Below are 24090 nucleotides of genomic sequence, written 5' to 3'. Positions count from 1 at the left end.
TGGATTTGTATCTTTCGAAGTCGAAAACTGCATTGACTCGGCTTCAAGAGTAACACCAGAATTTTGAACTGTACTCTTTTCATCCATGGACTTCGTGTAAAATATACAATTATTCACTTCGTACGCTGTACATGAGATGACATCAAACTTCAATCCAGCAGCCAACCAAGTCAAGGTCTCTGATGCCGTTGAATCCTTGAACACCTCATCTTTAAACCAAGGCATGAAAGTTCTATTATGTTCCATCAAGACTCATTTCTCTGCTTGTCTTGGGTTATTTGCCTTCACAATGGCTTTATGAGCTTCTATGTAAGGTACAACTTCATCTGTGTTATTCAATATATACAAATGTGCTTGCAAGACTTTTGATCGAGATTTGCTTACAATATTCACACCACGTAAACATTTAGTTGTAGAACGCATGTGGTGCCATGAATTAGCTGGAACACCTATTGGATTTGCTTTTGTCATGTACTCTGAACAAAATTCAATACTTTCTTCAGCTATGTACCTTTCAATCATTGAAGCCTCTGGACGATAATGATTTTTCACATAACCTTTCAAAATTTTCATATACCGCTCAACAGGATACATCCATCTTAAGTACACTGGTCCACACAATCTAACCTCTCTTACCAGATGCACCACTAGATGAACCATGATGTCAAAAAAAGACGGAGGAAAAAACATTTCCAATTCACACAAGATAACAACAATTTCATTTTGAAGTTCATCTAGTTTTGAGGGATCAATGACTTTACAACAGATGGAAGAGAAGAATGAGCACAAACGGGTTATGGTGTGTCTAACATTTTTTGGTAAGATCCCACGGATAGCTACCGGCAACAACTGTTGCATCAAGATGTGACAATCATGAGACTTCAACCCAATTAACTTCAAATCTTGCATTGACACTAGGCTCTTCACATTTGAGGAATGTCCTTGTGGCACTTTCACACCCTTTAGACATTGACAAAAACTAATTTTTCATCTTTTGACATTGTGTAACAGGCTGGGGGCAAATATGTACGCTTACCCATTTCTATGGGTGCTAACTCGCCGCGTATGTTCATCTCAATCAAATCTAAACGAGCATTTAGACCATCCTTCGTCTTCCTGTTAATGTTAAGAAGTGTACCAATTAAGCTATCATACACATTCTTCTCAACATGCATTACATCTATACAATGTCTGACTTCTAACCTCGACCAGTACGGAAGATCAAAGAAGATTGATTTCTTCTTCCAAATATTTGTCACAGATGACTTTTTTTTGGACTTACCGAAGGTGTGGTCTATGTTATTTACCTTTTCGTAAACCTCAACACCGGTTAATCGAGTTGGTGGACCACTACCCTCTTGGTGTCCATTAAAGGCTTTTTTCAACCTCCGGTAAGGATGATGACTTTTAAGAAACCTCCGATGCCGAAGATATACTGTTTTCTTTCCTTGTTTCAATTGTTGAGAAGCAGTGTCTTCTTCGCATATTGGACACGCTTTGTGACCCTTAACACTATAACCTGATAAGTTACCATATGCCGGAAAGTCATTGATGGTGCAAAATAACATGGCATGAAGCTTGAAAGTTTCATTAGCAAATCCGTCAAATACTTCGACACCCTGGTCCCACATTAACTTCAAATCTTCAATTAGGGGACTTAGATAAACATCAATATCATTCCCTGGTTGTTTCGGACCGGATATCATCATAGACAACATCATGTATTTTCGCTTCATGCACAATCCAGGAGGTAAGTTGTAAATAACTAGTAATACAGGCCATGAACTGTGATTTGTACTCATATTACCAAACGGATTCATTCCGTCTGTAGCTAAACCAAGTCGGATATTTCTTGATTCTTTACCAAATTCTGGAAAGTCATCATCAAATTTCTTCCATTGAATAGAATCAGCTGGATGTCGGTACATGCCATCACATTTCCTCTCATCTGCATGCCATCTAAGATTCTTAGCATCGTCTGGGTTTGCAAACAAACGCTTCATCCTTGGAATGATGGGAAGATACCACATAACCTTCATTGGGGGTCCATGCTTTTCCATGTCATCAATAGAATCATCATCTTTTTGTTTCAACTTATAACGTGATAACCCACACCTCGGACAACTTTTCAACAATTCAAAATTTTTCCGGTATAATATACAATCATTAGGACATGCATGTATCTTTTTGTACTCCATACCCATTGGACAAAGAATCTTTTTGGCCTCGTAATTACGATTAGGTAGACTATTTCCCTCTGGAAGCATATCCTTCAACAGCTGGAGCAATTTCGTGAAGCTTTTATCAGTCCATCCGTTTATTGCCTTCAAATTCATCAATCTTAACACCGCCGACAACCGTGTGAAGTTAGTTGATCCAGGATACAAAGGAGTTTCTGCATCTTTTGACATACTTTCATATCCATGCGCTTTTGCAAAACACTCAGCTCCCACATCACGAATCATGTCCTCCAATCGATCATCATCTCCATCATCGTGTACTGCTTCATCCATGGTAGAACCCACATATTCCTCAGTTACGGAAACACGTGGTAAATTTAATAATTCACCATGCCATGTCCAAGTTGTATAAGATCGAAGAAATCCATCACACAGCAGGTGTTCCCTCATGATATTCACATCCAGTATCCTTCCATTCAAACAGTTAACGCACGGACACCTGATCTTTGCTCCATCATGACCACTAATAATCGCGTTACGCTGCGCAAATTGTATAAATTCCTCTACTCCCCTTTCGTACTCATCACTTATACGAACAACATTAATCCAACTTCGATCCATTATATATTCTGGAATATAGTTAGGATTTTCTAATAATTAGTATTCTATTCAATCTCACACATTTGCCGAGGGTCGAACACCCCCGGACTCAATCCAAACACGATATTTCTATTCTAAAAGTAACAATAACTAACATAACATAAAACTTTTATTAAAATGTAATTAACAACTAACTAAATATATAATATAAATTTAAGAAAATAGAAATTATATAATACAAAAATTCAAAATACACACAAATATATAAATTATTAGTTATTAGTTATAAATTTCAAGTTGTATTAGTTATTAATTAAATATATATTATAATACAGAAAAATAACAATTCAAAATATTAAATATAAATTCAAAATATTAAATATAAATTAAATACAACACCAACCTTTAGGTTGATGGTGATCGGAGTGGCAGAGGCACAAGACGAAGACGAAGACGAAGGCGCAGGCAGTGGCGGAAGTTTTCGACTATGACAGTGGCAGTGACGGAGCAGAAAAAACCGGCGAACCCAATAGAACAGTAACCACCTATATGACAAAAACGAGTTAGGAAACGAAATGACAATGCCAAGGAAATGAATAATGACAATGACAAAAACGAAAACAAACGTTGAAGCGGAGAGAGCTGAAACTTACAATGCAAAGGGAGAGCTGAAACAGAACGTTGAAACGAAGAGCGGAGAAGACGAAAGTGAAAGTGAAAACTAGTGGCGCGCTTCAATTCAGAATGATTTACAAATGCGGTCATAGTAAAGACCGCATTTGTAAATCATTCGAATTGATTTACAAATGCGGTCTTACCATAGAACCGCATTTGTAAATCAATTTAATTACAAAAATGCCACCGCATTTTTTACAAATGCGTTTAAGCGCAAAGCCGCACTAAATAAAGGGTCGTTGTTTCCATATTTTGTACTAGTGATCTAAGATTCTCTTGGTCAATTTCCTTCACATTATAGATTAAGTTAATAAATTAGATATTGTACTGTTTAATTTGATTTAATAAGAACTTCAAAATATATTTTTAATATAAATTATTTTTTCAAATTTATTTATATAATTAAAAAAAATCATTAAATAAAAACTATTTTTAAGAGACAAAAAGTAATTAATCATTATATTGAATAAATCATTAAATAAATAGAAACTTGTACTCCAAGATTAAAGAAAAGAGTTTTAGATTCCCATGAACGATGTCAATATTTCGACCTTAACTATGTTGAGATGACATTACTAGGATCAATTATCACATTCAAGATATTGTTTGTTGTAGAGCACTACAAGAAAATCATAAAATAGAAACTAATATTTAGAGACCAAAATAATTAGTTGCAATAGTAACTAAATTAGAGACCATTTTAGGGACTAAATAAATTTTCAATTTCTAAATTAGTTTTTATTATTGTTAAATGGTTTCTAAATTGATATCTAATTAGCAACTATTGGTAGCAAAAACCTTAGTTGCTAATTAGATATCAATTTAGAAACCATTTAACAATAATAGAAACTAATTTAGAAACCAGAAATTTATTTAGTCCCTAAAATGGTCTCTAGTTTAATCACTATAACAACTAATTATATTTGGTTTCTAAAATTAGTTTCGATTTCATGATTTTATTGTAGTGAGTTCGAAACTCTGTAATGGTTTTATCCTTAAAAGCGACTCGATGAATTAAAGAAGAAAGTGTATGTAAATTGTTATTAACCTTGAACTTCTAAGTAAGATGTGAGACTATATTGAACCAGAAAAAAATTAAAAAATTAAAAAAAAAATATATATATATATATATATATATATAAAATTTGTTGATATGTTTTTAATGTATTGATGACATATACATATGTTACCGAGAAGGTGGGGAAGGTGTTTTCTTTTGATGCAGGAAAAGGGAGGACAACAACTAATATCTTTAGATATTAGAGGAGCATGAGGAGTGGTAGTGATAAGTTAGTTGATGGAAGGTGGGGGCATTGGGAGAACAAGCTCTTATCAATTCTAATTGATGTATCCAGTGTGTGGTGTCCTGTGTGTGCTCATCGTTAGTTGTTAGATTTTTGGAAACCAAATCTACTTTGTGCAGTAGGCGAAGTTCCTTTTTATGTTGCATTGTAATGTCAGATTGTAATAGTGGTTTTAGGGGTGTGTTTTTTATGTTGTTGTATGATTCTAAGGTTGTGGGGTTGCATAGTTTTGTTAGCTTGCTGTCAGGTTTTTTATAAGTTGCTGTAAGAGGGCAAGTTCTCTTTTGTTTGTTTTTTCTTCTTTCTTTTTATAGCCCATTTTTAGTGGGTTTTGTATAAGGGTTGGGACACCCCTAAAGTGTTCCTTTAATTTATTAATTCTTTGCTGGAAAAAAAAACATATAATTAAAACAAGTGAAATGATAAAAGAAGGAGCAGAAGAAAATAAATAGTATATCAAACTTTCATTTATTTAGCAAGTATACTATGTCCGAATCAACATGCTAGTAATATATTTTTTAGTTAAGTGATAATATAGAAGAAGTGATATTGAAAGAAAAATTAGGTTAAAAAAGAGTGTGAACCGAATTACTAGAAAATTGTAATTTTGATGGTGATAGCGTTGATAGTTGGAAGGAAATAGTTGGAAGGAAGTTGTAGGTTAGATGTGATGTGACAGATGATGGTGGAAGAAGGTAATTGTGGAAGCTCCGCCACTGATGGCGCTATTCTTTGACTCTTCTTCAAACTTCATTCCTTCAAAATGAATCATTCATCAATATGCAAGAAGTTTAATGAGTTTTTAAACACTTGGAAACAAATTACTTTTCAAATTTCAGACATAGAATATAACTCTTACGTTTTTTTTACTTCATATCTGTATTTGGTAGGTTTTAGTCTTATAAAATTTCTGTTTCTAATTGTATTTTGAACTAAAAAACAAGAATGAAACAAAAACGATGGAAAGCATATAGATGCATCAGTGGTTTGAAAGTTTGAAAACAGTTAAAGTAGTCTTCATTTGATGGTTCCTTTCTTTCCGTCAAAACCCACAATTCCTATTAAAAAATCCGATAATTCCGGCACAAAACCCCATTATAAAATGCACTACCCATCAACCCTCATAATAACATTCCTCCAACCTTCATTTCCCACACAGTTTTGGCCACGCTTCTCCCTTAACCCATAATGGCCTCTAACTTCAGCTTCAGAACTTTCATGGTATTTTTCCTTGCATTTTCTCTCACCCTTGAAGCCACTCTTGGTAAGTGAATACCTTAATTCTCATATTTCTTTCCACGTGATTGTTTTTATCTACATGCATAGTATTGGGCAGAAACTTGATACTGTAGAGTATGTGATGGAAAAATGCAGGAGGAACAGAATGTGAGAATCTGAGCCATGAGACGTGCTCGTTTGCTGTGTCATCTGGTGGGAAACGGTGTGTGCTTGAGAAGCGCGTGAAGAGGAGTGGTGAGGAGGAATACACATGCAAGACATCAGATATTGAAGCTGAGAATCTGAAGGATCACATTGAAACAGACCAATGCATAAAGGCCTGTGGATTGGACAGAAACTCCCTTGGAATCTCATCAGATTCTCTTCTTGAGTCTACCTTCACACACAAACTCTGTTCCCCTCACTGCTACCACTTTTGCCCCAACGTTGTTGACTTGTACTTCAATCTTGCAGCTGGTGAAGGTATACAAATGAATATATAACATTATTCGTAAGGTTTTATAATGCTGTGGAAAATTACAATAAAATTATGTTACGATATATATGGTCACAAAACTAATGTCTGATGAGGTTGAGGAAATTTATGTTGTAGGTGTGTTTCTTCCGAAGTTGTGTGAGGTAGAAGGTGTGAATGCTCGTCGAGGAATGGCTGAACTGAGAAGCTCTGGCATTGTGGCACCAGGACCTGTGCACTCTGTGGAGTTAGCAGCTTCTCCTCCAATTAACCCTGTGGAACTCTCTGCGGTTGCCCCATCACCAAACTAAAAAGTGTAGTTTCTTGGAAGATGCAAAGAAATTGAGAGTAACTCAGGTTACTGTTGTAGTGTATGAATTGAGAATGTCACACTATGTTTTGATTGTAATAATGAAGTTGCACCTAAAAATGTAGGACTTTTCGAATGTAAGAGAAAAGTGATGGTGTTAAACTATCCCGTATTAATAAGGTGTAGCTTTCACTATATTATAAATTATTCATATAAATTATAAGCAGTTATGCATCAGTTTTACCCTTTAACGATCTCTGAATCAGAATTAAATAGAAAAGGGATGTGATCTTGTGTGGTTGGGGAAACGCGCTTTTGCAATTTTCAAATTTCTTAATTTTTAAAGGACTTTTGAAAATGTCACATATTCATGCTTGCATATCCTCCTCCACTTTCGTAAATTCTCGTGGCAAATCACAGTGAGGGAAAAAATATTTAATTTAAAAAATATATATATATATATTCTGAAAATTTTAGACTTTGTATTTATTTTTTTTCTACTCACACCCTTGATGACAGAATTTAAATTTTAAAACATATATATATTCCAAATTACAGAATTTGCAATATTTTAGAATACAAAAATACCTTATAGATTCTATAATAATAAAAAATTGGATCATTCATTCTAAAATGAAAAACATCAATAAAATAAATGATATCTTAAGAAGTATGGGTGTTACAAGAAATTATGGAAATGTAGAAAGAAGCAGTCTTGCACCCAATATGTTTCAGGCCCATTAGTGAAAGCCCTAAGTAATCAAAATAATTTATACATTAATAAAGTTAACTTTTGGGTATATGTTTTTTTATTTATATATCTTTTTTGTTAACAAGTCTTAAACGTATTGTATTTCATAAGTTAAAAAACTTATCATATTTAATATCTGTATCTATCATATCCTATTGGAATCATGTTGAGTATTGGGGCTTTACAGACAAATACTAAATTAAACCTTCGTATTGTTGACTGTAGTGTAACTTTTAGTATTCTTATAATTACTTGTTTAAAAATGTTACTGTGTATTCACAGCACGAAACAATTTAGAAGTGTACGAATTTTTGTACTACGAGGACGAAAAATATTTTAAAAGTTTCTAATTTCTATATAATTTTTTTTGATTAATCCTGTTTAACAACTTTTAGAAGATATTGAGTTTAGACGGTTGAATGATGCGTTTGATTGAAATGATAAAAGTAATACAAAGTTATTTATTTGATGAAAAAAAGTAGAGAATATGTAGTTTTTTAAAATGGTAAAATTGCATCCCAAATATTTTTATTTATCTTTTCTTTAAACTGATCTTCCGCAAAATACTGATAACTTTTACTTTATTTTTTACTATTTTTGTTTATTATTTTATTTTCAGCCAACTAATGATTTATCTTTTATATACTAATAAAAATTATTTGATCTCGCAACTTTTCGTTAAGAAGATAAATGAGGAGTACAAATAAAAATGTTGGCAAAGGCATAAGACTTCACATGTCATTTTTTCAATGGAGAAAATTTTACTCCAATGAAGGCATGCCACTTGTCACTCTCCCAATGAAGAGATTTGCACCAATAAAGTGGTGACACGTCACACTCTAATTGGAGAAGTTTTGATAGACTTTCACCTATAAATAAGAGTCTCATGCACATGATTTTTAACTTTAATTTGTGTAATTAAATGTCTAATTTGATACACTTTTACTTGCTCAAAGTTCTCTCTCAAGTTGTTTTCTTACTAGACAATTTTCTAGACTCCTTATATTAGTGTTGGCTCAACCTTACTCTAGAAACTAAGTGTTGACCTAATCTTACTTCAATTCACGTTCATAATTTTTATCTCTTTCAAATTTATACAATTTTTCATACTTTCACAATAGTGTTCATCATTCGTAAAAGATATTCAAATCAAAACAATAAAAAAGAAGACGTATAAATAAATATGTAGGTTAGGATTTGATCTTATACCGAAGACAGTAGAAGAATGAATTTATTAGTATTTTTTTGGCTTTGTTTAAAAAGGAATTTAATAAGTATGGAATCTATTTAAATGGTAAAAATAAGCCACTTCCTCTATCTTTCCTTGTTCCTGCTTTTGTGTCCACATATTTATTTCATTCCCAAGTATTTTACCTTTTTTTTATACTCTTTCCAACAATGTCCAAATTCCTTTATGGAAATTCTTCCTCACCCCATAATTTCTTCTAGCAGCCCATAATTATAATTATGTAAACTCCAAAATACTTTTATGAATTCATGTTTTTTTTTAAGAATATAAAAATTTGGATTTTATGTATTTTAGATTATACAATTTGAAGTACAAAATTTTATTTGGATTCTAAACCCGAAATAAAATTGTGTATTTTAAATTCTAGAATTCAAAAAGCTTATCTAGATTTAGGAATACGTTTTTTTTTTTTTATGTTGGATCATACAATCCATAAACTAATTCTGGTTTAAAAAGTTGTATGTATTATAGCGTCTAACATGATGCATTATGGATCGAAATTTGTTTAGGATTTTTTTTTCTTAGTGTAGGTTTTTCTTGAAATCTCTCACAATAGACCGTAAAAGCTTGATGACTAACAAGTGGTATCTCTCTACTAGACGATCATCGTTATCGAATTAGACGTTCAATCTTGTTGCGTAGACGTTGACAAAAATAACAAACACTCTTCTTATTCACTATAGATGCCCCATCTTATCATGATGTGTATACTTTTTATATGGTTATTCAGGATTTTCAAAATGAGAAGATGGAGATAATTGGAAAATTATTTTTTGTTATGGAGTTGAGGTGAATGAGAGAGCTTACCTGACCATTGACATATAGTGAAAGATGAAAAAGGGGTGCTATGAGTTTATTTATTTATTTTTGTAAAGATAAAATGGAAATTTTAGCACTCCTGTAAAGGTGCAGGAAGAAATCTCATGTGGGAAAGAATCCCTTCCTTTCTAACCAAAACCTATCAAATCCACGTCCTATTATTCGTTTTTAAGGAATGTCCTAATATTCGTATTAATTTATATCTCCTACTTCTTTACTTTCTTTTTCTTTTAATAGTTACTGTGGAGAACGAAAAGGATTGATGTTCCGTTTTGGTACAGTCTCTACATAATCTCTTTTTGTTGTGCACCTCACTTTATAATTATTCTCTCGTTACTAATCAAAAGAATAAACATAACTAAAGTATTTATTTTCCTTCAATATCATACATCAGATTATTAAATAGAAAGATGTAATAGTTACTACTCCAAAGGAACTTTTCTGGATGAAACATAGGTTTTTAGTCAAGTGGCTAATAATATTATTGAAAACGAAAAACAAAAAGAGAAGTTATTTTTTTAAAAAAAATTGGAGATTTATTTGACTTCTTGAACATATGTTATTCCTCACTTGAGTAAATTTCTTCGTAATCCTTTTTTATTTATTTGTTATATGTCTATTTTTAACTATGGAACAAGATAGATGTGACAAAGAAACCACAATAAATTTTAAGATGGAAATATCAAAACGTGAGAATTATAAAGATAGGTCAGTGTTAGAATACTTTTAGTTATAATCTAAAATAAGTGATATATATATATATATATATATATATGTATATACTTTAATTAAATCAAATCAGTACAGAATTTGTATTAATTTTTATAGAGTATTTTACCATATAAAAGTAATAACTTAAAATCAATAAAAGTAAACATTATTAATTTAAATCACAAATTTATTTCTAAAAGAATTATACAAATATATCTTTTATATTATTTTATAGAATAAATTACACTAATAGCTTTCGAGATTTTTTTTAAAAATTACACTTGTACACTAGTTTTTTTTAATTCTTACATAAACTTATCATTTCTTTTAAAAACATATACTTACACATTCTTTTATATTAGAATTCGCATCCTTACGTGCTCTAAAAATAATTACAAAAGTATGGTATGGGAACTCTTCACGTTCACGGAACAGCCACCTCCTCCTATATATATATATATACTCTCAGGTTTCCAATGCGAATCTATCACATCATAACCACACCACACCACAATGCCAGCTCCAACAACACTCACCGGATTGCTCCACCGCGTCGCCGAAATATTCCATTCCCACCGTGCCGTCTCCGTCTCAGGCAAATTCCACCTCACACACTCCCGCCTCCACCACCTTGTCGAACGCGCTGCCGCACGCCTCCTATCCACCGGCATCAAACCCGGCGATGTCGTCGCACTCACCTTCCCCAACACCGTCGAGGTCCTCTCCTCCCTCACTGTTTCATTGCGAACACAAAGAAAACAAAAACTATTTGATCTTTCATTTACATTTATTTACTCTTATTGTTTCTAATTCCTTTTTTAATGTTTTCAGTTTATAATAACGTTTCTTGCCATCATTCGGGCGCGAGCTACGGCGGCGCCGTTGAACGCGGCTTACACAGCGGAAGAGTTCGAGTTTTATTTATCTGACTCCGAGTCAAAGCTGTTAGTAACGTCCAAAGAAGGGAACGAGCCGGCTCAAGCTGCGGCTTCCAAGCTTAGCATTCCGGTATCAACAGCTTCGCTCGACGAAGCCGAAGCCGAAGAGCTCAGTCTCTCTCTGAGTTACACCGAGTCATCGACCGACTCGATTTCCGGACTCGTTAACGACGCGTCCGACGTGGCACTGTTCCTCCATACTTCCGGCACCACAAGCCGTCCCAAGGGCGTGCCGTTGACGCAGCACAACTTGGCCTCATCGGTGGAGAACATCAAGTCCGTGTACAGACTCACTGAGTCTGACTCGACTGTCATCGTTCTCCCATTGTTCCACGTCCACGGGTTACTCGCCGCGTTGCTGAGTTCACTCGCCGCCGGAGCATCCGTGGCGCTCCCGGCGGCGGGGAGGTTCTCCGCCTCCTCGTTTTGGAGCGACATGTTGACGTACAACGCCACGTGGTACACCGCAGTTCCTACGGTGCACCAAATCGTTTTGGAGCGTCATTTGAAAACCCCGGAACCGGTTTACCCGAAGCTCCGGTTTATTCGGAGCTGTAGTGCCTCGCTTGCACCGGTTATATTGGAGCGGTTGGAGGAGGCGTTTGGGGCACCGGTTTTGGAGGCTTATGCTATGACGGAAGCGTCGCATTTGATGTCGACGAATCCGTTACCCGAAGATGGGCCTCATCGGGCCGGGTCAGTTGGAAAGCCCGTGGGCCAGGAAATGGCAATATTAGACGAGAAGGGTGAGATTCTAAAGAATGATGTGAAAGGTGAGGTTTGTATCAGGGGACCCAATGTGACCAAAGGGTATAAAAACAACCCTGATGCGAATCTTTCTGCCTTTCAATATGGGTGGTTCCACACAGGTGATATCGGGTTTTTTGATTCGGATGGGTATTTGCACCTCGTGGGTCGCATCAAGGAGCTTATTAACCGTGGAGGTAATATTTTTAATTTTATCAACTGCTCACTTTCCATGCCACATATTAACAAATATACATGGCCATAAGAAAAATCGTTATAATATTTTTTTCCTTTTTTTTTAAAGAAATAATGCATTTGTTGTGTGTAATTTGTATTGGAACGTAAAAAGGATGGCAAATTGTTATTTGAGTCATAAGCTATGAGCTTCAGACACTTATCTTAAATAACATATTCGTGTTCAAGTGTTCAATTCAAAAAAATATTTGTTGGAATTTTTAAAATTCTAGCACGGTTCTAACACAATTTTAAAAGGTATAAATACAATAATTTTCTAAAAAATCAAATTTATTGTATAAATTTTTATTATAATTATAAAAATAAGCAATAAATTCTTTTGATCCGGTAATGAAAAATATCTTTCTTCTTCCAAAAGAATCTGAAATATACTTTTGCACATAAATATTTATTTTTAATTTATATAATTCAAAATTATATAATATATAAATCCATGTCTCTGTTTCCTACATTTTAAATATTATATATATCCATATACGTGTCGGACATATACGTGTCGGGTCGTATCAGTGTTAGTGTTAGTGTTCGTATTCCGCACTTTGGAGCATGCAAGTATGAGTAATATATGGGTAGCGTTCTCCTATTTATGCATTTTTAACATGCAAATTATTTTTTTTTTAAGGGGAGAAAATATCACCAATAGAGGTGGATGCTGTCCTTCTATCTCATCCAGACATCGCCCAAGCAGTTGCATTCGGAGTTCCAGATGATAAATACGGCGAAGAGGTATGTGTTCTTTGAAAGAGACTAAGAAAAAACTTCTATAAAACCAGTTTATTTCTTAATCAGTCTAGTAAAAAGTACTTTTGTGTTAATGAGTTTATGACACATTTTAAACTAAATCAGTTGATACCCTTAACTGCTAATTTTAATGGAAAAAAATCATTTAAGAATTGTTCTCTTTATTCCTTTATCTTTTTCAAAGTTTGGTCTTAATAAACCTTTCTTATAGAGAATGGTTATAAACTCATAACAATTAATCTAGCTGGGTCTACAAAATACACCTTACAAACAAAGAAAGGTGGCATGAACTCATGAGCATATGTTGTATACAACGAAGAAAACAAAATTCAGTTCCATTGTACTTACTAAAGATGGATTTAAATAAATATTTATAAGATACAAAAAATGATGGAAATTTTCTTATCAATGTTATATTTATGGAACTTTTATTCATTTAAAGTAATTCATTACTTCTTCTTCTCGTGTCACCCAAAATTATGTCCATAGAATGTAAGTTACATGATGCAGTAGCATAACTGCTGTCTGAAAGCCAAGTGGAACACTTCTATGGTACTGATTTTTATCTTCTTTAAACCCCGATCCAGGAAAACTTTGTTGGTTTGTTCACAACAACTTCTTGCGTACAAGAAAACACATGCCATCATTTTTCTTGTCTCTTTGTGTTACACTCTAAAAATACGCACACAAATATTCTTCAATATTCACATGTTTTATCAACAAACTATACTAATTTTGAGGTTTCATATTTTATTCAAAGTGCAAAATTAACTTTTATTGGCTGAAAAGGCCAAACATTACGTAAACATCTTCACACGTGTGACCGTTGCATTTGCCATCTTTTTGTTTGCAACTACTAGAGTATATCAAACAAATGCATCTTAATGTCACAAATTATTTTCTAAATTTTATATAAAGAAATTAGCATTTTGGAAAGTCCTGGGAAGTACGACATCACAATAGAAAAGTAATACTTTCATATACACTTTTAGTACTTTTTTTTAGAACTTGTGGAAGTCTCGTATATCAAATTTTTTCTAAAAGTATATCCATTTTTAAATAGTGAAAAATAGTTCAATTCTCGATGTGCCTACTCCCACTTATGAAAAAGAGTCGAAATTCAATTTTGGAGGAGCTGAATTTGTCGTGATTTTCTTCAAATTTGTGTGAAAATTGGAAAAATAAGGGAAGTGAGAGACTCTTTCACGCTGAGAATAGACATGTCTAAACCCTAAATCCGATCAGATATTTTTTTTAAATTAAAGTAAAAATAATTTTATTTAGATAAAAATATATATATAAGCTTGGAGAAAAAAATCACATATACTATTTTATAGTTTTATTTTATTAATTGATTGAAAGTGACTAGATTACTAAACACGATTTTATTTACTTTTAATTATATATGTGTATGTATGAGTAAAAAAATTAAAATTAAAAATATATTTGTAATTACGACTTCTTATATCGTAATTCTTAATATTACCTATATTTCTTTTCAAAAACAAAATACCTCTTTCAATTAAAAAAGTCGTCAAATAAAAAAAAAGCAAGGGAATGGATAGTACAAGCATGTGAATTAAGGTAGCTCAGAATTTTGGAAACTTACTACATCTGCAAGGTTTGTTGAAAATTTGTGCTGAAATCTACTCACTGCATCTAACATTTTAACAGATAAATTGTGCGATCATCCCAAAAGAAGGATCAAACATTGATGAGGCAGAGGTGCAGAGTTTTAGCAAGAAGAACCTTGCAACCTTCAAAGTCCCTAAAAAGGTCTTCATCACTGATTCTTTGCCCAAGACCGCCACTGGGAAGATTCTTAGGCGTCTTGTTGCAGAACACTTCGTTTCTCAAACTTGAGCGGCTGAATACTATGTGGAGCCCAAATACACATATCTTGCCAATAAAGTTTTAAATATTATTCTGGAAGTACACCAACCATAAATTTTAAACATTGGGTAAGTTCCACGTTCCTTCCAAATAAAGATTTACAGATTAGTATAATATCCATACATTTCTCATCCCTATTTCATATGGATATCAATAGGAATAGTTAGAAAAAAACTGTAGTTTCTCAAAGCAAATGTGAGATAATGAATTAGGGTTGAGCACCAGTCAATTATGACGACATTCAAGTTCAAAATTTTCAAATTGAAACAGACTCATATATTTAAAATTTGGATTTATATTTCTGCTGTTTCGTCTTTCGGTTAAAAGGGTGATGGATTGATTGGTGCGTAAATGTATTGGATGGATTATTTGCTAATGCTTTTAATCGCAAATTATCATATTCACTAAAGAAAAATTATCAGAACACTCTTCCCAACAATATCACACTCTTATGTAGTCCCCAACCAGACTTGAAATCACTCTTCCCATTGTTTCTTCCTGCACCTCCCTCCTTATGTTACCCCATATAAAACATAGAAATATTTTTTTTCCTTTTTGTGTCACCTCCATATTTTGGATTACATAATCCAAAATTATATTCTGAATTATATAATTTGGAAGTTTAGATTTAATAGTAGCTTCCGGATTATGTAATATAGACATACATTTAAAAAAAACTTTTAAATTATATAATCTAAAAACTAATCATACATCGAAAAAAGATTTTTGGATTATGTAATCTAAAAGTCAATTACAAATTTGAAAAATAACTTTAGGATTACATAATCTAGAGTATTATATAAGGATATTTTTATAAATATAAAAATTTATGAAGGTGAAATAAGAATATGATTAATTGATTAATTGAGTCAAAGTGGAATGTGCACAAACAAATATCAACTTGTACTATTCCTCTCCTACAGAGATTAATTTTTGTTGTTATCTCTCCTTAAGTACGCGCCCAAAAAAAAATGGCACTAGATAGAGACTTAGTATTTCACAAATATGAGAAAACTTCATTCATTCCTAACAGTACCTTCAATACCTTTACAATTCGTATGGCATATCACAATTTACGTATAGAGGTTAATGATAAGTAGGACTCCAACCTAATTTAAGCAAGTCTTCACTCAAACTTGGGGTTGTGTAGTGATAAGATAAGTAGAATTTTAATCTACCCAGTTGTTCAAGATTAATTAGGAAAATTAGGATATGGTTACTAACAAATAAGTTGGAAAATATCCCTCTCACATAAATATAGAGAAATTTTATCACAATCAAACCAAAATAAACATGGAACATGGAACAAATTTGTTGAGCAATATAATAACTAGGACCAAAATAATAATTAATTCAAGAAATTAACGATAATATAAGAAAAAAAACTAGGTGGATCTTGCTTTTACCTAAAGAATTATAAAGTCCAAGAATATATGTAATTATAAATAAGGTTGGTAAGATCTACGAAAGAAGACACATTTAGTGCTCTAGCAAAAGAGGTTACCATGTCTATCATGAGACTGATAAAACTAGTTTTGCGTCACTTTAAATTATGACGAGGGATGCGTGAAAAATGGAATGCAGTTGTTAAAGTGGAGGAGTTTTCACAACAAACTCTCTTCAAAATTAATTAGTCCATATTGAATTAGAGGGGTGACAGAACAAGCATATCGCTTGAATTCAATTGGAGAATCATTATAAGGAATTAGCATATATACGATTTCATTACATTTAAGTTTAGGATTTAGGTTTAGCTTTTAAGTTATTGTTTAAAATAACATCCCTTTAATAATGCATAAATCGGGGAACGGTGGTCACATTGGAGATTGGACATTGCATCTATCAGTGAGAGTAAAAGGATAGAATTTGGAACGGAAACCAATTTTCAGGAGAAGTGTATGTATATGGGAGAGAAAACGAAAGTTGACAGAAGTAGAAACTCATTTCTTCCATATTTTCATGAAGTTTGTCTGGATCTTCATAAATAATTTTAAAAAATTAAAAAGATTACTTAGTAAACTAAATGGATTTTAGTTGCGAAGTTTGTAATTACCCTTATCCTGTGTAAAAGAAACTATACCCTAACACATTAAGTTTTCAGTTTCTTGGTATTTGAGTTCCATGTTCTCCCATCGAAAAATTCAACAAGACACCATTTCAATATTTAAACAAAACCTTATCCCAACATTAAATAGTCCCGGTGGCTTAACCCTAGTTAACCATGTTAAGGCTCAAACCAGATATATCTGTTACAAAAACAAAGGAGACTAGAATGAGTTCAACTAAAAATACTGCAAACAAAAATGAGCTACCCTTTTAAACCAGCAGCAGCTATAACACATAATAAAGTCAATGCAGCATCTCTTCAACTCCTTTGACTCTTAGCTTCATCTATTTTCTTTTTCCGTTGTTTAATGAGATCAGACTGAGCTTGCTTGCGTTTATTAGATATCTGAATGACATTTTTCAGAAACAAAAAAGGGGTGAGAAAACAGAATTCAAAACACAGACCTTCCAAGTCTACAGATTAAATTTAAACACAATCTGTCACTTTGCAATTAGGTCGTTACTTAAGAGAAAATAATGATACTATAATTGGAAAAGAGAACAAAAATATATTGTGCACGAGGAAAAAGAACAAAACTCACATGCATGGCTTCCAAGAGCTTCCTCTTTTTACGTGACATCATAAGTTTACCCATGTCATCATCAGCATTTTCTTCAACATGGACAACTGATTCTCCAGTCTGTACCTCTCCAGAAGTTTCTTTAGAATCTGCTGAAGTGTATGTAACGCCTTTAAGTTCCTTTTTCAAATCATCGTGGTATTGCTGCTCCAGAATCATCATCTGCATTGCATTCATTCAAAATTTTAAATACTTCAGTGTCAGTAAACAAAAAAGGATCACCGTTACGATGCAATGCAACCTTTTTCTTCTCAGAACATCCATACCTTTTGCTTTCTTTGAGCTGCATCATTAGCCTCCGCTCGGCCTTTAATACCTTCAACCAGAAGATTTTGAGGATCTTCCAGATCTTCATTCCCAACACCTGGAAGTGGAAGGACGTCCTTTTTAGCAGCAGCTTGCAAGTGTTTAATTGTCTTTGCATAATCTGGAATGTATGCTCCTTCTTCGTCATAATTAATAAAAGGTGACAAGTGTGGTGGAGGGATCCTGTTACCAAAAGAAACACATTAGCCATGAAAGATAAGAAAATCAAATAGGCTTTCTTTAGCATACATATACTTTTCTTTAAATTTAACACGTGTCTGCAGAAGTGTATGAAGTTTTAAACTAATTTTATACTTTACATAAACCCAGCAGATAGAGGCTTCATTATTAATTAATTAACGCTCATACATCAAATGAGAATTAATTTTACTAAACTACACAATACACCCCTATCATTTTAATACAAATCACTCTTTCATTGTATACAATAAGTTATTCATCCAAGTTCCAATATCACATCAAATAAGAATTAACATAGATCAGTTTTCTAACTTAAAAGTAATTTTATCACTTTTTTTTTGGTACATCAGGGGAAAAACACTACATAGCTAAGCTGAGCCCAACTTCCTACTAAAGGTAATCAAGGCTTTCATCATGAGGATTCTGACTAAAAAGATCCCAAATCTGATTTGTAGACCCCCACCCAACAAGAACATCAGTCAGAGCATTATCATCCTGAAAAATATGCATCAAAGGACAACTCTAGTCTCTAAACATGAGATCTTTGACACTTTTTAATTATCTACTTTAGCAAAATATAATTCAAATAATAAACATAATGCTAGCATATAGACACTCTTACAAGCTAGTAAATTCATTTTTTAGTATACTCCTATTAAATAGAGGCTAAAATGCAATCCTGCCCATAATTTCTTCTAGCAGAAGAATAATTTTGAAACTTCAAAGTAACTATTCACTCGTAAATATGTTGGGACCTATCTATTTAAAGAAAATAAAACACTACAAATTGCAAAATCCACAAGGTTTATGGCAGAAACTGGGAGTGTGACTACACATTAGAAAGACGCATATGTGGTTTCTATCTTCTTCAAATTTAGATAATAAATATTTTAATTAGGATCAAATTCATCAGACAGATAATAGATGGAATGCCAACATAGATAAACATGGTTCCGCAGAAAGATATCATGATCCCTTGTAGAGAAAACTTAATTTCCAGAGACAGATAAAATAGCACATTCCTACCAAGACCATTACTACAACCAATAAGGGTTCCACTATGGACCAAAAAACAAAAAGATGCAGAGATAACACAACTTCGATTACTGAAGCATAAAGACACAGAAACTCGTTTTCTGACGGGTAATAATATTAAAGTTGTATACATTGTTAGAGAGAAGTTGTATTTGTAAATTACTACCATCACCACCAAACAAAAGCTTTATAAGAAACAAAACTGGATTAGAAATTACCTTCCCACCAAATAATTATCAGTTGGCAAAATAATTTGTGCATTCACACAGTCATATACCCACTGTGGTTGAACGTAATCTCTTGAGAGGAACCTATGTCCTTGTGTTTCCCTGTCAACAATCTAAACATATGAAAGTAGTAGCTTAGCAAACCTAAAAATAGGAAGGCAAGAAATATAAAACATAAGGACGCCTAGAAGATGGCAGCTTAATCACAAACCTGATGAGTGATGCTCTGATCGGATTCCCCAAAAGGTGCACCTTCTCCCTCCCAAGAAACTATGCCCCCAAAAGCAGGAATAACAAAAAGCAATGATTCCCTTGGTACCTGAATAATTAGACCAAAACAAAATGCAGGCAACGTCAAAACTACACAACCACTTCCAAACACTCAAACCGGAAGTTAAAAATCAAGCAATCTAGAACCAAAGTCCAATAAGAAGTATTGTGCTATATGCATATACATGGATCATATGAGATCAATCTAAAAAATATTAATAAGAAAAAATATTATATAAATTGTCCAAGAAGCAACACAGCACACAAATTCACATTATAAATCGTAACAAATGTCAAAGTATTTAAGAAATAGCTCCTTTGTTTCCAGCAAAAATAAAGCGAATTCTTTAAGAGAATCTCTGTCTTGGTAAGTTTAGGAGAGAGGAGACGCTCTAGCAAGGGTTTGAAATGGGTACAAACATATAACTTTCGTCCACTGAAAGTCCACTAGTAAGAACCAAACCAAGGAACTTGAGAACAAAATTTCAATCTTAAAGATTGAGACAGTTTGAGCCAACAACCTTACTGTCCTAATTAAGACAAGATTTACCCATCATACTGTCATCTAATAAAAAACAATAGCCATTTAAGTTCTAAGACAAACTTCTATTTGATGAGGCAATATTCCCCAACTGTTTTACGAAAAGTGAATATATGCATGTCTGTGTGGAATTACTCGAGTGAGAAACTTGGTTGTTGCAAGAAAAGAGAATAATGGATATATTTGATGTTATTAGAGCCTCTTTTAAATGATCATGTTATTCCAACTTTTAATCTTGACCATTGGCACAAAGTTCTAAGGTCCTATAGTGTATGTATGGTAACACAGAACTCAGTGATTTTCTGAAGCAACAAATTGTTGCTTTTGTGATGATTTCAACATGATTTATCCTAACTCCAATCCAAACACATCAATAGTTCTTACGTTCTTAAAGTGAAAATACATTATGTGTTACATGTTATTAGCTTAGTTTAACTGCTCAAGACATGCTCCCAATTATTACCATCACTAATTTCTATCTCTTGGGTACTATTTATTTTATTTATTTTTTGGGAAAAAAAATTGAAATGTTATTTAGTACTATGAGCACAAATTCCCAGCTATTGACCGAATGTACATTTAAATAGTGGTGCTAAATCCATCACAAGGTCTTACCTCCCTGCTTAGGAAGAATTTCACATTTTTAAAGAGCTTTTTACATTCTTTTGTATTTTGATCCTCCTCGTCTTCACCAGTAACTTCCTCAACAAGGTGCATTAGAGCACCAGGTTCATTAGAAGGAAGTTGATGCTGAAGTTGAGCAAGTCTTAGTTCAGATTTTTCCTTTCCAGTCTCTGCCTCTTTTTGCTTGGTCTCCAACTGTTCTGATTCAGCTTGAGAAGCTTCAGAATTCACAACAGAAGGTCCAGTATTGGCACTGACATACCTTGACAGAGCATATAGATCTGCATGATTTGAAGAGAAATTTGATTACCAGATACAATAAATAACTAATTAAAATTTTCCATAATTCCATTTAAGTTGAGAAAAATGGTACCTGCAGCCAGAGCTTCCAGCCGAGGATCAAGTATTGGGGGGTACTTCAAATTTATAGAATGATAGAGGCGAAAATTGACAAAACTAAGAAGAGGCTGCGTCGATATAGAAGATTAAGAAATTAATAAAAGTCAGTATAACAAATATATGGATGACTATAAAGGCTTACGAGAAGCATGTCCAGATAGCTAAATTTGGTTTTGGTTAGCGCATGATGCTGACACAACACCAAAACTTATTTAAATTAAATATTACATGATTAAAATATACAGACCTTTAATCCTGTTAATTGGAATGACAAGAAATATGTAAAAAAGAATATGTAACTAACCTCATATAATTGCAGAAAGTTTAGCATGGTAACGACGTCAACATCATCAGTTACAACCTGTTGTAGTGAATGAGGAGTTAACCATGTTATCATCTGACCCTCGACCTCAGCCTGCACAAATAACAACATCAATACATAACATACAATTAAGACTAATGAACATTGATAACTGCCAAAATTGGTACCTGGTAGTATATGCCTTTCACAGATACAAATGTTTTTCTTAACTTATGAGTTCGAGATATGAATGCTTGCCATTCATGTGCCAATCTGCCAAACCAGTAAGCAATGAGAATAAACACAGAAGATAAAAATCCTGTAAGCATAAAATGCAAGAACACACTGAAGACATTTAGCAGAATCTATTCCTCGTATCTTTTAACTGCTTATTTTCAAAGGAAAAATAAAGCCACAGAGGCTGCTTTCCTCATTATATATTAATCCTTTGCTTTTCAATATTCCAAGTTCGTACCTTCGACATTTATGGACACACTCAACATCAATTTTTTTACTCTCCGATGCAGGTAGTGCTGCAAAAAGGTGCACCATTGTAAGGCAATCATCCAATTCTCCAAGGGCATCCACAAACCTCGGGTACCTATAATTCACAAAAAAAATTAATTAAGAAGGAAATTCATCACCAGTTACCATATATAAATTAAAATTAACAAAATCAAACAAACCTCTGCCGTATAATCCTATCTATCTTGGGTTTGGGCGTTTTCTCCCGCAGCCTGTTTGCACGTTCAAGGTTTTTCTTTGCCTCAGCTTTCTTTATCTTTCTCTCATGCACTCTTATAGCTCTATGTATTTCAACCAAAGGCTCATGATGAAGGAAGGCAATATCTTTCACATGGTAATAAGTCTGATGAGTTCCCTTGAACTTCTTCTTAGGCTCTCGGGGGGTTACACCTTTCAAAATACATAGTTTCCTAAAATTTATAAAAGCCAGTATTAGAATCAAAGTCTTTATCAAATCTTCTTTTCCAAAATGTTTCACAATTACTAAAGATGCAAATTCCAATGATATCAGATCTGTAAGGATAGAAGATATAAATTATCCAGACAAGATCCAGACAAGTGATTTTCATCTGAAAGGCAGCATCCTTCTCCTCCAAAGTATTGAAGGACAAAGTTCATCCAACAAGAGCAAGTTAAATTAATATACACAAGGGCATGTTTTTCTTTCTGTATAGTACCTGAAAAGGGGTAGACTGATTTGAAGCTGCTTGAGTGCCTGTGACCTGATGACAAACTTAGCAGCATTTCCCTCCTTTTTCTTCCCCTGCAAGACAAAACAACAACAATAAGCTTTTACCGCTGCTACATTCTTGATTTTGATACAAGTTTTGGATAAATATTCTCAGGAATTGTTGATTCCTGGGAATATAAAATGTTCATGCTTTCCTTGCTTCTTATTCTTAAGGAAAAAACGTATATGTATTATATTTTTCGGGGAATGAAAGTTATTTTGTACAGCAACTATCTACTACCACTCATTCATCGAAATACGAGTCCTGATATTACATCTCGAAACAAAGGCCCTTAACCAGAAAAACAAGAAAAATGTTAACTTTTTTACATAAATTTGTTACTGTAAATGAATAGCTACAACTGAAGTATTACGGATTCCAAATTTTCTCACACCGAAACAACAATCACATCATGGGTATCACCGAAAAAGAAAAAAAACACAAGCCACGAAACAAATTACGAAACGAGAAGCAAATTAAGAAAGTTATGCTAAAAAGGAGAAGAATACATTAGATGAAGGCATAAACAAATAGAGAAAGCGAAAGCGAAACGCGCAAGCAGTACTCACCGGGGGTCTGTAGTGTTTCACCATTGTTGTAGCTGCTGCGGTTGAGAGGTTGAGAGAGGAGCTGAGTGCACAAAACAAGGATGCAGCGCTCACACAATCTTAAGAATTAGGGTTTAACAAATAAATATTTGAAATATACAAATATATATAATTAGATTTTAAAATAGACACCTATTTGTTTGTGTATATAAATTATAATTTATATTTGGGAATAAAGATTTATATTGCGATACTATATTCCTTTAATCATTGGTAAAGTATTTAAATTTTAAAATAGAGAAAAACTGATTGTAAGAGATAAACCATGCTTAATTTAAAATAAATAAATACATGAATAAAGATAAAAAAGAAAAGGTCACTCTTTATGGTTAATTTTTTTAATATTATTATTTATAAAAAAAAATTATGACAGTAAAAATAAAAGAGTAAATAGAAAATAGAAAAACTTTATGAAACCTTTTTTATAAATTAATTTCTATATAAGAAAATTATAAATAATGAAGAAATTTATTTAATTTGTTTTCTCTCCCAAAGTTTGTATGACTGAAAAAATATTGTGTTTACAAAATAAGAATTGCAGTTAAAAAATAATTAACAAAAATTAGGTGATTCTACATGAAATTTTAGTAATATACACCATTCACAAGCACACTTCTTGGTTTTTAAATAAAATTTAAAATTATTTCATTTTACTTAATAGAATTATTTTAATTAAATTTTTTATTTGTTATTCAAATAATGCATCATAAAAACATTTCAAAACATTTAAAAAAAATATTTATCCAAACGTAATATAAATTTATTCTTT

The 24090-nt window shown here is 32.9% G+C and overlaps 3 protein-coding genes across 3 annotated transcripts; 2 read left to right on the top strand and 1 right to left on the bottom strand.

Annotated features, from left to right (window-relative positions):
• The first annotated feature begins 5872 nt into the window (after positions 1–5872).
• LOC137828903 (uncharacterized) lies at positions 5873–7013 on the top strand. The gene is made up of 3 exons (XM_068635650.1): positions 5873–6023; positions 6134–6460; positions 6591–7013. Exons 1-3 carry the CDS (start codon positions 5948–5950, stop codon positions 6761–6763), a joined length of 576 nt encoding a protein of 191 aa, XP_068491751.1. The 5' UTR covers positions 5873–5947; the 3' UTR covers positions 6764–7013.
• Positions 7014–10714: 3701 nt separating this feature from the next.
• Positions 10715–15164, top strand: LOC137827465 (oxalate--CoA ligase). The gene is made up of 4 exons (XM_068633619.1): positions 10715–11009; positions 11124–12174; positions 12855–12958; positions 14648–15164. The coding sequence occupies exons 1-4, from the start codon at positions 10806–10808 to the stop codon at positions 14834–14836; spliced, it is 1548 nt and encodes a 515-aa protein (XP_068489720.1). The 5' UTR covers positions 10715–10805; the 3' UTR covers positions 14837–15164.
• Positions 15165–17006: 1842 nt separating this feature from the next.
• On the bottom strand, positions 17007–23421 carry LOC137827464 (pescadillo homolog). The gene is made up of 13 exons (XM_068633617.1): positions 23283–23421; positions 22660–22745; positions 22144–22392; positions 21933–22058; positions 21646–21730; positions 21461–21571; positions 21131–21224; positions 20749–21038; positions 19534–19641; positions 19314–19435; positions 17820–18042; positions 17515–17715; positions 17007–17318 (listed from the first exon to the last, which is right to left on the bottom strand). The coding sequence occupies exons 1-13, from the start codon at positions 23304–23306 to the stop codon at positions 17232–17234; spliced, it is 1806 nt and encodes a 601-aa protein (XP_068489718.1). The 5' UTR covers positions 23307–23421; the 3' UTR covers positions 17007–17231.
• Between the last annotated feature and the right edge of the window lie 669 nt (positions 23422–24090).

The sequence above is a fragment of the Phaseolus vulgaris genome, chromosome 7 (genome assembly GCF_000499845.2).
Source record: "Phaseolus vulgaris cultivar G19833 chromosome 7, P. vulgaris v2.0, whole genome shotgun sequence".
NCBI classification, from domain to species: Eukaryota; Viridiplantae; Streptophyta; class Magnoliopsida; order Fabales; family Fabaceae; genus Phaseolus; species Phaseolus vulgaris.
The sequence above is the reverse complement of the archived record's forward strand: the minus strand, read 5'-3'. Positions and strand labels throughout refer to the sequence as shown.

What these genes read in the sequence shown, in the direction of transcription:
- LOC137828903 (XM_068635650.1), top strand. Translation starts at nt 5,948, where the DNA reads ATGGCCTCTAACTTCAGCTTCAGAACTTTCATGGTATTTTTCCTTGCA. An exon ending in CACCCTTGAAGCCACTCTTG is followed by an intron (nt 6,024 to 6,133) that starts GTAAGTGAATAC and finishes GGAAAAATGCAG; the next exon opens with GAGGAACAGAATGTGAGAAT. An exon ending in CAATCTTGCAGCTGGTGAAG is followed by an intron (nt 6,461 to 6,590) that starts GTATACAAATGA and finishes TTTATGTTGTAG; the next exon opens with GTGTGTTTCTTCCGAAGTTG.
- LOC137827465 (XM_068633619.1), top strand. Translation starts at nt 10,806, where the DNA reads ATGCCAGCTCCAACAACACTCACCGGATTGCTCCACCGCGTCGCCGAA. An exon ending in CCTTCCCCAACACCGTCGAG is followed by an intron (nt 11,010 to 11,123) that starts GTCCTCTCCTCC and finishes TAATGTTTTCAG; the next exon opens with TTTATAATAACGTTTCTTGC. An exon ending in ATGATAAATACGGCGAAGAG is followed by an intron (nt 12,959 to 14,647) that starts GTATGTGTTCTT and finishes ACATTTTAACAG; the next exon opens with ATAAATTGTGCGATCATCCC.
- LOC137827464 (XM_068633617.1), bottom strand. Translation starts at nt 23,306, where the DNA reads ATGGTGAAACACTACAGACCCCCG. An exon ending in TGAAACACTACAGACCCCCG is followed by an intron (nt 22,746 to 23,282) that starts GTGAGTACTGCT and finishes TTTGTCTTGCAG; the next exon opens with GGGAAGAAAAAGGAGGGAAA. An exon ending in ACTTTCTGCAATTATATGAG is followed by an intron (nt 21,225 to 21,460) that starts GTTAGTTACATA and finishes ATATCGACGCAG; the next exon opens with CCTCTTCTTAGTTTTGTCAA.